Below are 15,075 nucleotides of genomic sequence, written 5' to 3'. Positions count from 1 at the left end.
GATGAGGGCCTGTTCGGGTTTTTGGAGTATATCCTTCCCATCCGACTCATTAAAGAAAAACTCTACGTCCATTTCGAGGTGAGTAATCACTGTTCTGATGTCCAGAAGCTCTTTTCGGTCATAAGAGACGTTAGCAGCAACACTATGTAGCAGCAAAACAAGTTACGAACAATGCAAAGGAACAAACAAAATAGCACAGTTGGTTAAGAGCCAATTAAACAGCAGCSATCKCCACAGGCGCCATCTTCCCTGATCACATATATCTTTCTATGCGTGGGAATACTTTGGAACAGATTTACTCATTTAAATCACTAGGAGCTGATTTGCTGGTGTTTTTACAGTCTTTTTGTATGTCCAACAATAATTTGCTGGTGTTTTCAGAAAACTTGGGGGGCCAAATAAAATCACCCATGGGCCTCCAGTTAGGTAACCCTGGTGTATAGCCTGTGAGGTGTCACAGAGTGGGACGCCTGTGGCCAGTCACACAGCCATTACTCTCTCCTTCCACTCACTAATTGGGCTTTATAGCTTCTCCTTCCTTCACCCCTTTTTAGAGGGGCTGAAAAACAGCCTGGGCTGAACTGAGAGCATTTATCTGACTTAATGACTCCACAGGGACCTGAAACAGGTTTACAGATCATCTCTCTATCCCCTCTCTTCTATCAGAGTGAAGGAGGAGGTATGAGAAGCAGATTGTTAGAAGATGTTCAGTTACACAGGTTATACTGTAGCCCTGGCTGCTCCAGCATAGAGACACAGTGYTATGAAATCAGCACCATGTCGATTGTATTTCAGCCATGATGTCCTTGCTGATGAAATTGTTGGGTTTGAGTGGCTACTCAGGGAGGTTTGCTGCTCTAGACTGTGAAGGAGGCTATGTGTGTGCATGTGTGTCTTGGTAGAGACAAACAGTTCTAGCCACTCTCATATGAAGGGTCTGAGCTGTGGGATCTCTCTCACTCTAGGGCTCTCTCGCCTGTTATTGGAGGCTCTCCGAATCAGAGAGGCAGACAGGCACTCGATATGTGAGTGTGTGTGTGTGTGTGTGCGCGCATATGTGTTTGTGTGTGTGTGTGCATGTGTGTGCATGTGTATGCGTGTGGAATGTTTTTTGGTCTTTCTGTTTATTACTAGGTGTGTGCAGAGGTGATTAAATTGACAGTATTTGCAGAAATGTTCTACATTCAGTGAAGTCGGGAAGTTTACATACACTTAGGTTGGAGTCATTAAAACTCGTTTTTCAACCACTCCACAAATTTCTTGTTAGCAAACTATAGTTTTGGAAAGTCAGTTTGGACATCTACTTTGTGCATGACACAAGTAATTTTTCCAACAATTGTTTACAGACAGATTATTTCACTTATAATTCACTGTATCAGAATTTCAGTGAGTCAGACGTTTACATACACTAAGTTGACTGTGCCTTTAAACAGCTTGAAAAATCCCAGAAAACGATGTCATGGATTAGAAGCTTCTGATAGGCTAATTGACATCATTTGAATCAATTGGAGGTGTACCTGTGGATGTATTTCAAGGCCTACCTTCAAACTCAGTGCCTCTTTGCTTGACATCATGGGAAAATCAAAAGAAATCAGTCAAGACCTCAGAAAGAACATTGTAGACCTCCACAAGTCTGGTTCATCCCTGGGAGCAATTTCCAAACGCCTGAAGGTACCACGTTCATCTGTACAAAGAATTAGTAAGCAAGTATAAATACCATGGGACCATGCAGCCATCATACCGCTCAGGAAGGAGTTGCATTCTGTCTCCTAGAGATGAACGTACTTTGGTGCGAAAAGCGCAAATCAATCCCAGAACAACAGCAAAGGACCTTGTGAAGATGCTGCAGGAAACAGGTACAAAAGTATCTATATCCACAGTAAAGAGAGTCCTATATCGACATAACCTGAAAGGCCGCTCAGAAAGGAAGAAGCCACTGCTCCAAAACCGCCATAAAAAAGCCAGACTACGGTTTGCAACTGCACATGGAGACAAAGATCATACTTTTTGYAGAAATGTCTTCTAGTCTGATGAAAGAAAAGTAGAACTGTTTGGCCGTAATGACCATCGTTATGTTTGGAGGAAAAAGGGGGATGCTTGCAAGCCGAAGAACACCATCCTGACCGTGAAGCACAGTGGTGGCAGCATCATGTTGTAAGGATGCATTGCTGCAGGAGGGACTGGTGCACTTCACAAAATAGATAGCATCATGAGGAAAGAGGATGAAAATTGAGGAAAATTATGTGGATATATTGAAGCAACATCTCAAGACATCAGTCAGGAAGTTAAAGCTTGGTCGCAAATGGGTCTTCCAAATGGACAATGACCCCAAGCATACTTCCAAAGTTGTGGCAAATGGCTTAAGGACAACAAAGTCAAGGTATTGGAGTGGCCATCACAAAGCCCTGACCTCAATCCCATAGAACATTTGTGGGCAGAACTGAAAAAACGTGTGCGGGCAAGGAGGCCTACAAACCTGACTCAGTTACACCAGCTCTGTCAGGAGGAATGGGCCAAAATTCACCCAACYTATTGTGGGAAGCTTGTGGAAGGCTACCCGAAACGCTTGACCCAAGTTAAACAATTTAAAGGCAATGCTACCAAATACTAATCGAGTGTATGTAAACTTCTGACCCACTGGGAATGTGATGGAATAAATAAATGCTGAAATAAATAATTCTCTCTACCATTATTCTGACATTTCACATTCTTAAAATTAAGTGGTGATCCTAACTGACCTAATACAGGGAATTTTTATCTAGGATTAAATGTCAGGAATTGTGATAAACTGAGTTCAAATGTATTTGGCTAAGGTGTATGTAAACTTCCGACTTCAACTGTATGCGTATTAGTGAGTGATTGGTTATGTTTGATGAGTAAAAACAACATGTGAGTATGATAAAATGCTAACACTGTATGATTAGGACTCTGTGTATCTCATGGTTTCATGCTGGCTCTCATCACTGCATGAAAGCTGTGTGTGAGAGAATGTACCTGTGTGTGTGTGTGTGTGTGTGTGTGTGTGTGTGTGTGTGTGTGTGTGTGTGTGTGTGTGTGTGTGTGTGTGTGTGTGTTACTCATGCTCACATCATCTTTTTGCTCTGTGGACCCACGTGGTTCAACCACTGCATCTCGTCTCACCACCATTCTTTATTCATCATCCCTCCCTCCCTCCGAGTTAGAGGTCCTTCCTAATGTGTAATTTAGCTGCCACTGCTCTGTAATTCCAGCCGTGTCTCAGAAGGGCGTGTCCACCCCGACACCATAGACACTATCTGTCACTCAACCTTCCAGCCATTAAATGGGTTCAAAGCGAGAGTCATTATTAAGTATGGCCTGAGTGGGCGGGATCTACTGCCCTGCCCTGATGCCTTGGCAGGTTCATGCCATGCCATGCCATGCTGCTGGTTTCTTCACAGATAATTAATGCGTGACGAATTGCCCCCAAAATTTCAATGCATGCTCTCAGATAAACTGTAACTAACATATGTTTTTATACAAAATAGGAGGAAAAATACCATTTGAATACATTTTTTTAGCAGCTAAGGGACTTTCATCAAATCCCTGGATGCCATGTTAACAGCATCAGCTATTTATGCTTTGTCTAAAAGAACATTGTCTAGTGATGTTTAGTCACACTAAGAGTGAGCCACACCAGGCATGAGAGAATCCTGCTGTATTTCTGTTGTCTTAATTACCCCAGCCAGCCAATAATCTATCAGTGTTGAGACATGATGAGAGTTGACTAATCTAAAACGGCTGGCCAAACTATCCTGCCATGACCTGTTATTATTGCCATCCAACATTCCCACCCCGTTACCCTCTAACCAAAGATACGTCTGTTGGAATGCCATTATTACACTTGGTCAGCTCCATGAATAAACTCCTGACCCTGCAGTTATATAACATAGAGATCCATTGAAGCCCAGTCATTTCGTATACACAGGCTACAGACAGACAGAGACCATGGTTTACTGGGACTGCATGGAACCATCTGCCAGGGTGTGTGAACAGTCTTATATTATTGCATTTCTGAGTCTGCAGCACGCATTCAAAGGCTGTGTGAATTGCTGTGAGCGTAACAAGAGGAGAGAGGATATCGCTGGCACGCCTGTGCAGAGAGCGGAGAAAGGGACTAATTAACATATTAATGATCCCACCTTCTTAGAGCTTCTGTCGGATAGTCAGAACACTTTGATAAGAATGCAAATGAGTGCCGCACCATCTGAAGGAGAAATTAGCTGCCGGAGATTGACGAACGTGAGAGAGAATGAGAGAAAGGGAGAGGGGGTAAGAGCGGGGGAGATGGGGGGGGGAGAGAGAGAGAGAGAAGAGAAAAAGAGGGGAGTGAGGGAGAAGGAAGATGGAGAGTAAGGAAGATGGGCAGAGAGCAAGAGATAAAGAGAGAGAGAGAGAGTGTTTGAGCAAGGCAGTCTTAGCTGATGGATTGAGCCTTCCTTGTTTGATTTATTTATCTTGAATTATCCGTTGAGCAAAGCACTGGCTGGTGGGATAGACACGTCACAATGAGAGGAGGAGTCTTTGTCTTTTCTTTGTTTGTGAGAGAGAAAGAAAGAGAAAGAGAGAGAGAAAAGAGAGATGGAAAAATACCGCACGGCTATGCTGCGTTCTCCATACTCAACCTCCTCTCTCTCTCACACTCTCTGTGCTGATATAAAGATCAATATGGTACAGAGTGCTGCTGTCTATCAACTATACAGTGACTTCCACGATGGCTGCCAGGCCTAAGCCAGCGGGTTGCCAGCCTCTGAGGGGGTTTGAGTAATGAACCCATCCATACAAGGGCAAGTAATTATAACAGACGGATTTCTCTCTCTCACACACAATTGAAAGCCTGGCACGTGACCAGTGTGGGAGATTTCTCGGTGGGAGATTTCTCTAAATCTTAGTGTGTGTGTGTGTGTGTGTGTGTGTGTGTGTGTGTGTGTGTGTGTGTGTGTGTGTGTGTGTGTGTGTGTGTGTGTGTGTGTACACACGTGTGTGACTTGCGAATAGTTAAGTTGGGGATTCACTGACACGGTCATCACATTCCACAATGATGTTGAATAATGAAAAGGTTTCATTAACTGGATCATTTTCTGCACAGCCATGCTTTAGCTCTGACACCGCCTCTCTCATTTCACTAACCAGAGGACAGAGGAAACCTGTGTCTCAACATGGACGGAGTTAGAAGAGGTAGCTAGTAAAGACAGTTCAAAAGAACAGTACGCACATCCAAAACTGTCCACATGTGCAGGGAACAACAATTCCCCAGGGAAAGCTGATAAATACACACCAACATAACACTGCATAGTTTTATCAGGCCTAACTAAGGTTTAGTAATGATACCCCTTCTTCAATTGTTTTAAACATTTCAGCCGAAGTGGAGAGAACTACTCTGCCTGTATTTAGTTAGCTAGAAATACACATTTAGTCTAACAAACCTTGATGTGATCATTCTGATGGAGTCTGTTGTAATATCCTAATGATCCATAAGCATAGTGTTTGTCATGATACGGTACCAACGTAGCACAACCACAAGCTAGTTAGCCTACATTGGTGGTCACCAACCTTTTCTGAGTCAAGATCACTTTTGCAGTCAAAAAACAAGCCGAGATCTACTGCTCAGATTTTTTTTTAAACATTTTTTTTTTTTTTTATATTAACCTTATAAAAACAGTTCTGTAGGAATTACATTTGTGCAGTAGGCCTAATACATTTCTCACAGCATATTGGCTATATGCCTTGCATTGTCAATAATGTTATTCTCAGTCCATATAATTTTTCAAAACTCGAGCTTTGATAACAAAATAGATCAGCATAAATGGAAATAATTAGCAAATAATTTGCTTTAATATTTTACTTAACTGATGCATCTAGCAGTGGAGGCTCCTCCTCAGAGGAAGGGGAGAACCATCCTCGTAAGTGAATTTCATAAAATAAAAAAAAATAGTGAAACATTCAAAAAGTTATCCTTTTTAGATAAAACTATATCAAATATATTCACGTTACCAAATAATTGATTAAAACACACTGTTTTGCAATGAAGGTCAACAGTAGCCTCCACAGCATTCTGTAGGATAACACCATGATGTAGCCGGAGGACAGCTAGTTTCCATCCTCCTCTGGGTACATTGACTTCAATACAAAACCTAGGAAGCTCATGGTTCTTACCCCCTTCCATAGACTTACACAGTAATTATGACAACTTCCGCGACGGCCTCAAACCCATCAGAGCTCTTGCAGCATGTACTGACATGTTGTCCACCCAATCATATTATCAGAGAATTAATCTAGTACTGAAAGCATAAGCTACAGCTAGCTAGCACTGCAGTGCATAAAATGTGGTGAGTAGTTGACTCAAAGAGAGAGAAAGACAATAGTTCAAATTAATTTCTTCAGAAATGAAGGAGAAACAAGAGAGAGCTAGCTATATTTCGTTGTATTTAAAAAAAAAAACTTTAACTTACTTAGCTAGCAAATGCAGCTAGCTAGTTTAACCTACTCAAACACCTGCTCAAACAGAGAGGGATGCTAAGTTAGCTTCCTGGCTATAGCTATCCAACACTGGAACTCTTCCAAGTCAAGGTAAGCTTTTAGTTTTATTAATTAAATTGCCACCAGTGGCCGCCAGTGTAACTGCTAAACTGCTTGCTGCTGACTGTACACTATACTGCATGATCGTGGCATTAGTTCTAGTGGCTATGTTGACTGTGACATTAATATGGTGACAACGATGTAGGCTGTGTGTAGCAGTTAAATTGTATGATATGAAGGTTTGGCTTGGAAAGTATGTTTTGCCTGGTCACAGACAGCTGATGTGTTGTACACTGAAGTCCACAAGTGAAGGGAAAAGGTGAGAGGAGGTGAGCGCATAGATGCGAGAAGGAATTATCCAACGATCACAGGATTAATGCTGTTTGTATGTGGCTATAATTAAAGTGAACTGTGTTTGCGTGTGGTCACAGGTGCATTCATTCCACCAATTCTTGAAAAAYAAATCTTAAACGGAAGCAAACAGAATGAAATGGGGATAAACATACCTGAATTTGTCCAATAGAAACTCGCGTTTGCAACTGTTGGACTAATGATTACACCCTAGATCAGTTAAATGCACCTACGTTTTAAACTTTTATTCATAGGCTAGGTTGTAGCCCCCTCATGGTGGGTATAGGGAAAATGTTAGTATCATGCAGTAGCCTCAACCTATCACTGTTACATTGAGCTGGGTGAATGGAATATGAATGACAGTCATCCAATATGCTGTAATAGAAATAAGGCCATGCTCACAAAAAAAATAAATCGTCCTCCTTCATCTTAAACGGCACCGACCGCCACTAATCTGATGGTCATGCTTCCAAGACAACTGGGCACTCAGGAAAAAACTAGGTCAAATTATGACGTCAGTGATCCTCAGGTCAGAAAGTCAGAGCTCTATAAGTTTCTGACTTGGAATTCCGAGTTGGATGACCACTCAAATTGATTTTCCAGTCGGATATCGTTTTTTTCAGAGTTCCTAGTTGTCTTGAACGCACTGAAGTCAGAGATTTCCGAGTTGTTTTGAACACGGCATTAGTCTCAGGGGAGGTAGATTACAGCAGAGGGTCAGCCTCTCACGGTCCCTGCTCTCTCCTTTCCTCCGGTGAGACTGACCAGAGAGAGGGGACACCGTCTTCCACCTGATGACCAAACTCGAGTTGCACCTCATCTGCCTCATGCACAAATTCATGTTGTTCCTAGAGAAAGTGAAATATTCCTCAATTTTAAAATAGACATGACGAGCTGCTAATAATAATTGGACAATCGATACACATGGCTACTCATTCATTGCAGCTGCAGCGCTAGTGGAAGTAGGGCGAAGGGCATTTTATGTTTTGTAATAGTGTTAAACAGTGCTGGATAAAAACTTAAACATGAACTCACTCATAGAAACAGCAGCTCTTTGCTGAATAAAAACTTAAACATGAACTCACTCATAGAAACAGCAGCTCTTTGCTGTATAAAAACTTAAACATGAACTCACTCATAGAAACAGCAGCTCTTTGCTGTATTCTTTGACAGACTGGCTCTGGTCATGGTTTTTTAAATGATGAAAACTCATGTAGGCTCCTGTCAAACTTTGCTGTGGCCAGGGTCCTGGAAGCTGTAGTGTGATTTGAGCTATCCGATTGGCCAGCGCAGWAGGAGCACTCGATTTAGCCACAGAGCTACCGGTCCGCTGGGTAGGCGGAGTTTGTCTTTTCAYACAAATMAAATGGTTCAAAATGGAACACTTTGCCTGCCTGGTGCGCAGGGTTTCTGAATCAAGTGCACCTACCGCCAACAGCACAACATGAATATCTTTGGATTTTCTACAGAAATGTGTGGTTATCGTCTAGGAATGTCTTAAAGATTGACCAGTCGAACTCTATCGACCGGTAGGTGACCACTGGCATACATGTATACATAAAAGTATGACAACCACAAGCTAGTTACAGTAGCATACTGTACATGTCTACATAAACATATTCATAGGAAAGTCACAGCCTTAATCTGAAATGGGGGGATTCTACCAAACCATAATTAGTAGAAGCCCAAAGTGGCTGCTTCCAGTTATGCAAGGCAGCAGCCCAATCTTTGTCCGGATGGGGAAATGGGATTAGTTCACAATGATCCTGGTATTTTTAGAACAAAGGAGAAGAAATAGAACACAGGCATGTCCTTTAAAGAGGAGAGAGAGAGATCCTTCCATTTTGAGTGCTTGTTAATAAGGAGATTTATGGAGAGCTTATACAATAGAAAATATGATTAGCATATCCCACTGTAAATATGCAAATGACAAAGGGATGAGAATAAATATTTGTGCTTTAACCTGTCCATCAAACCTAGCTGTGAAAATGACCATGGTAGGCTATCGGAATTTGTTTCAATAAAGGATATTCCAGTTAAATTTTTTGGAAAATCATTAGTGAAAAGTGGAGAAAATGGTTCATCCATAACTGAAATAAGACTAAAGGGAGACCGTTTTACCTTCGATGTCTTGCATATTTGCCGCTGACGTGTCCACTCCCATCACAGCCTTGTGTAGGACAGCTGAGAAGACACAAAAACACCCACTGAGTATGCACACAACTCACCGTTCTCCACGCTTCTCTTTTTCCATCTATCGATCCTCACATATTCTGTTTAATTTCTGTTTTCTACATCACACTTGGATTTGATTGGATTTTGCTCCCCTTTGCAATCGTATCATCTCTCTACCTTTACTATACAAACAATGCACTCCTATTTTACTCCAACACTACACGTACAGTAGAGTACTCTTATGGTACTTCACACTTCAATCTGGTCTTACTGCTCCACCTACAGATGTAGGATCTTAATTTGAGCTAGTTTGCTACAGCAGGAACATAATCCAGCAGCAACAGGAAATGTGAATTAATATGTGGATTATAATTTATGGAATTATTTTCTAGTGCAAATCAAGATGGACATTTTAAAATGGAAATGACAAACTTTAGAAGCCTTAATACACTACAAGTGTGCATTTCCTGCTGGGCAGCATGGGGGAAAACCCTTTACAATATCACAGTGGCATATCTGCCCAGACCAGCCAGACCGCCACGCAAAGTCAAGCGTATTTGTCCTGACGACTATCAGCTCTCTGAGAAGCGACGCCATCGAGAAGCATTATTGACATTATGGATGCTTCGGCCTGGAGATGACCATCGATCCGCTGATTAATTGATATCTGCAGGCAGCGGTGGAGAAAGCAGAGAGGGAGACGGAGCCCATGGAGAGAGAGAGAGAGAGAGAGAGAGTAGAAGAGAGAGCGATAGATAAAGAAAGAAAGAAAGAAAGAAAGAAAGAAAGAAAGAAAGAAAGAAAGAAAGAAAGAAAGAAAGAAAGAAAGAAAGAAAGAAAGAAAGAGAGAGGTATAGATGGGGTAGCCACACTATCTGTGGAAATCTGAAAGAGCTATACTGTAGATGGCCAGGTGGGATATTCTTTATTGATATAGGTGGGCCCAGATGTTATCTCTGAAGAAACCTTCTCCTAGCCTGTGAAAGACAAAATAATATCCAAGGATAAAAGTAAGTAGAGGACATCTGAGAGTACTATATCAAAAACATGGGTATAGGCCTATTCACTCTTAGAAAAAGGGTTCCAAAACAATTATTCTGATGTCCCCATAGGAGAACCATTTTTGGATCCAGGTAGTAACCTTTTGGGTTGCATTTATGACCCTCTGTGGAAGGGGTTCTTCCTGGAACCAAAAAGGGTTCTTCAAATGTTCTCCTATCGGGACAGCCAAAGAATCCTTTAAGGTTATAGATACCACATTTTTTCTAAGAGTGTGTGCTGTATATATGAGATTATGAATATGATACTGTTCTGAAATACTCATCTTATAAAAGTATATTTGAACCAGGTTTAAATGGCCAAATACAAGATGTACACAAGACAACTCTTAGTGGATAACTGAACATCAAAGTAGGGTTGTCCATCGATACAGGGAGATTCAGGGAGATTCAGGGAGATTCAGGGAGATTCAGGGAGATCCATCAATGGGTTTCATGGTGTAGTACATGTCATCTAATCAACTTAGCAGGGAGTGGGACAACACACTGCAAGGGTCAATTCAGGATCATCTTACAGCCACTGTATTGACAGGATTTAACATTTAAACAGCCAGGATAAAGATGGCATTTGCAGTGGTTCTTAATAAGTTAGTTTTGCTCATTATTTACTGTTGATAGGGTTTGTCAGAATAGATAGAAAAATAGAGATCAATTAGATGCATCACTTGAGTGGGTTGGGTTGTGTCGTGGCGGAGACCCCCTTGGTTTGTGRCGTGGCGGAGATCTTTGTGGGCTATACTCGGCCTTGTCTCAGGATGGTAAGTTGGTGGTTGAAGGTATCCCTCTAGTGGTGTGGGGGCTGTGCTTTGGCAAAGTGGGTGGCCCTGTCCGGGGGTATCATCGGATGGGGCCACAGTGTCTCCAGACCCCTCCTGTCTCAGCCGCCAGTATTTATGCTGCAGTAGTTCATGTGTCGGGGGGCTGGGGTCAGTCTATTATATCTGGAGTATTTCTCCTGTCTTATCCGGTGTCCTGTGTGAATTTAAGTATGCTCTCTCTAATTCTCTCTTTCTTCCTTTCTGTGTTTTTTCTTTCTTTCTTTCTTTCTTTCTTCTTTCTTTCTTTCTTTCTTTCTTTCTTTCTTTCTTTCTTTCTTTCTTTCTTCTTTTCTTTCTTTTCTTTCTCTCTCTCGGAGGACCTGAGCCCTAGGACCATGCCTCAGAACTATCTGGCATGATGACTCCTTGCTGTCCCCAGTCCACCTGGCCGTGCTGCTGCTCCAGTTTCAACTGTTCTGCCTGCGGCTATGGAACCCTGACCTGTTCAGTGCTACCTGTCCCAGACCTGCTGTTTTCAAACTCTCTAGAGACAGCAGGAGCGGTAGAGACACTCTCAATGATTGGCTATGAAAAGTCAACTGACACTTACTCCTGAGGTGCTGACTTGTTGTACCCTTGACAACTACTGTGATTATTATTATTTGACCATGCTGGTCATTTATGAACATTTGAACATCTTGGCCATGTTCTGTTATAATCTCCACCTGGCACAGCCAGAAGAGGACTGGCCACCCCTCATAGCCTGGTTCCTCTCTAGGTTTCTTTCTAGGTTTTGGCCTTTCTAGGGAGTATTTCCTAGCCACTGTGCTTCTACACCTGCATTGCTTGCTGTTTGGGGTTTTAGGCTMGGTTTCTGTACGGCACTTTGAGATATCAGCTGATGTAAGAAGGGCTATATAAATACATTTGATTTGATTTTTGATTTGATTAAGATACGAGACAGAAAAGAGGAGAGATAGAGAAAGAGTGATTAGGACAGAGAGGTGAGTGATACGGGAGTGAATAAGGGAGAGAAAGAAAGAGATGAGAATAAAAGAGAGAGGAAGCAGAAGCAAGAGGCATGCTGAGTAAATGGCATCGCTCCTGTCTGAAGAGGTGATTTTAGTGCTCATCTCTCACTACACACTGAGAGCCTGGGAGTGCTCCACAGCCATTATCAGCCCTAGTGGCCTTCCATCTCTCAGCCTCTCCCCCGCCCCCTCTCTCTCTGTCTTTCCCTCCCTATCTCTCCCTCTTTCACTCACACACAAGGGGGAAGCTGGAAAGGCAGGTGAACAGGGACAATGTTTATCAGAAATACTGACCTGAACAGCTCTGGTATCGCTGGTTCCACAGGCACTGAGAAATACAGGCAGAGAGAGGGGTGGGAGAGAGGGATGGGAGAGAGGGATGGGAGAGAGGGATCGGCAGAGAGAGAGGAGAGAGGGATGGGAGAGAGGGATAGGCAGAGAGAGAGGGGAGAAAGGGATGGGAGAGAGGAATCGGCATAGAGAGCAGAGGGAGGAAGTAGAGAGGAATCAGCAGTGAGGGGAGAGAAAGGGAGGGGAGGGAGGGATCGGCAGAGAGAGAGGGGAGAGAGGAAGGGAGAGAGGGATCAGCAGTGAGGGGAGAGAGAGGGATGGGGAGAGAGAGAGGGAGAGAGGGATAGGAGAAAGGGATCGGCAGAGAGAGGGGAGAGAGAGATTGGAGAGAGGGATCGGCAGAAAGGAGAGAGAGGATCGGAAGAGAGAGGGGAGAGAGAGGGAGAGAGGGATAAGCAGAGAGAGGGAGAGAGGGATGGGGAGAGAGAGAGGGGAGGGAGAGAGGGATAGGAGAAAGGGATCGGCAGAGAGAGGGGAGAGAGAGATTGGAGAGAGGGATCGGCAGAGAGAAAGGGGAGAAAGGGATGGGAGAGAGGGATAGGCAGAGAGAAAGGGGAGAAGGGATGGGAGAGAGAGGGGAGAAGGGGAGAGAGAGTGGGAGAGAGGAGATGGGAGAGAGGATGGGGAGAAAATAAAGAGAGTGAGGGGAAGTGAAAGGAAAAGAGTGATCACTATATCTAAAATCATGCTCTCATCAGGGCTAAAAACAGTAAATCCAATGTAGGCAGGCACAATAACATGATATATTAGGCTGGATAGACTGCCTGGATAATGTCTGGTATTGGAGGCTGGTGAGGGTGAGAGACAGTGGGAGGAGAAGAGCTGAGTACTGAGAAGTATAGTTTGGAATGTATGATAGAGAGCTGGTGTGTGTGTGTGTGTGTGTGTGTGTGTTGTGTGTGTGTGTGTGTGTGTGGTTGTGTGTGTGGTGGTGTGTGTGTGTGTGTGTGTGTGTGTGTGTGTGTGTGTGTGTGTGTGGTGTGTGGTGTGTGTGTGTGTGTGTTGGGGTAAGGTCACCCCTGAGTAGCACCCTCAGTGAGTTGAGGAGAGTGCAGACGCACCTCGGATACCTTTGGAGCGTGTTCGATGGCGCTTCTCGTCTGCATCCACCTCCATCTGCAAAGGAGATACAAACAGACAGTCAGAGATAGAAGCACTACCAGGTGCCAAGAGAAGACTGGCTTTGTGGGCCTGGCTCCTGGGTCTGTCTGTCTGTCACTCTCTCTTATGAACACACACACAACGATTTATCGAGAGAGTAATTGCCTGATGTCAAACCTTTACTGTTTTTGACACTGTGAAATTACATTTATTTAAAGGATTTCGAAATGTAGACTTTGCCAGGTGCTAATGTCACCCAAACGTTTGCTTCATGGTGCTTTGGAAGATGTATGCAAATGTACTGTGAATAGAAATGCATAATTGCATTGGTTCTTCTTCTGGTCCATATTTGTCTATGGATTATGATATTCCATCACTCCCCAACACAGTCACGCTTCTCCATTAAAGTGCACCTGTACTACTCTCTGCATAAAGGGGTAATCTTAGCTTTATGCCACTTGGCACATTGCTCAAYCAAAGTGAAATGAATACAGCCAGGTCACCTGTGATACAAGTCAGTATTCGACGTCCATCCATGTCTGAGGACGTCGGGAGATGATGTGGAAACCGGACACTAAGGGCAACAGTGAGCGCTGTTTACCTTCAAGTAGGTTTGGGTTTTGCCAGGGGGATGGGAATGGTAGATGGGAGTAAGCATCTGCCTCTGTCCCTGATTAGCCAGACATCTGATTCCAAACGTTGCAAGTTKAAATTGAGTGATAGAATGTTGTTTTTCAGATTTCTGTTTTAAGCCTATCCCAAACCTGAACCCTTATTTTAATCATTCAGGGTTAATGCCAAACTTAAGATTTTGGGATTAATGCCTAAACTTAACCTTAAACGCTTTGATATTTTACATTTGCAACAACTTCGGAATTTGACATTTGAGAAATATGGATGAACGTCTGATTCTGACGTGAGACTGTGAGAGCTAGTTATACAAATAGTTTATAGTAATAATCTCTCCCATATTTTGCTAGCCTACATATTCACTGTGTATGTACAGTACTCTTTTGCATGACTCTCATATCAATGTCTTAACTGTAAATCCTCTATTTAATCCTACAGATATCACATTACTCACATTCACACTCCACACTCGCTCTCACACTAGAGCCATCATTTTACAGTAAAGGTAATTAGATCCCAACCAATCAGAGGTGCATTCATTGTTGATGAGTTGAAAGAGGGGAGCATTCTGTTATTTGCAGATGTTACTAAATATTCATGCTTGCAGAGGCTAGCCATGTTTGGATGTGTCTTTTATTCAACATGATTTATTACATTGCCACTTAAGCCTTCAGTCCTAATGGTGGAAGCCTTGGTGTTTTTTTATGAACCCCATAAATGTTTCAAATGGGGAAAAATAAAATGATCAAAGTCAAGAATACAGTACCTAGTAAATCTTATTAGTGTGGCAAACGGCGGGGTGTTTTAGGAGGGGTAGGAGTGGGGGTGGAAATGATATTTCTGTGGAGCTGCACAGGGGTTTCCATGATAATAAGAGGAAATCCTACATCAGGAAAAATATAAAAACAAACCAACAAGTTATCAATCCAGTAAGTGCTGTGGGTGTGGCCCAACTCCCCACACTACATTCACACGGTGACAGATGGCTCATGAGAAGAGACAGAGACAGAGACAGAGACAGAGACAGAGACAGAGACAGAGACAGAGACAGAGACAGAGACAGAGACAGAGACAGAGACAGAG

General features: G+C 43.0%; 1 protein-coding gene across 8 annotated transcripts in view; it reads right to left on the bottom strand.

The window, feature by feature from the left end:
• The window catches only part of LOC111968857 (myelin transcription factor 1-like protein), a 204,474-nt gene that overhangs the window by 75,568 nt on the left and 113,831 nt on the right, over positions 1 to 15,075 (bottom strand). For 5 of the 8 annotated variants that reach the window (XM_070445226.1, XM_023994773.2, XM_023994769.2 and 2 more), the window contains exons 3-5: positions 13,323 to 13,377; positions 12,205 to 12,238; positions 9,010 to 9,072 (exon numbers count right to left, since the gene is read on the bottom strand). In XM_070445226.1, the coding sequence (XP_070301327.1) occupies positions 9,010 to 9,072; positions 12,205 to 12,238; positions 13,323 to 13,377 (152 nt within the window). The remainder of the gene's footprint in view (positions 1 to 9,009; positions 9,073 to 12,204; positions 12,239 to 13,322; positions 13,378 to 15,075) is intronic. The other 3 variants (XM_070445227.1, XM_023994771.2, XM_070445229.1) reach the window with 1 other exon arrangement.

This window comes from Salvelinus sp. IW2-2015, linkage group LG9, assembly GCF_002910315.2.
Source record: "Salvelinus sp. IW2-2015 linkage group LG9, ASM291031v2, whole genome shotgun sequence".
In the NCBI taxonomy this organism is placed as follows: Eukaryota; Metazoa; Chordata; class Actinopteri; order Salmoniformes; family Salmonidae; genus Salvelinus; species Salvelinus sp. IW2-2015.
The sequence above is the reverse complement of the archived record's forward strand: the minus strand, read 5'-3'. Positions and strand labels throughout refer to the sequence as shown.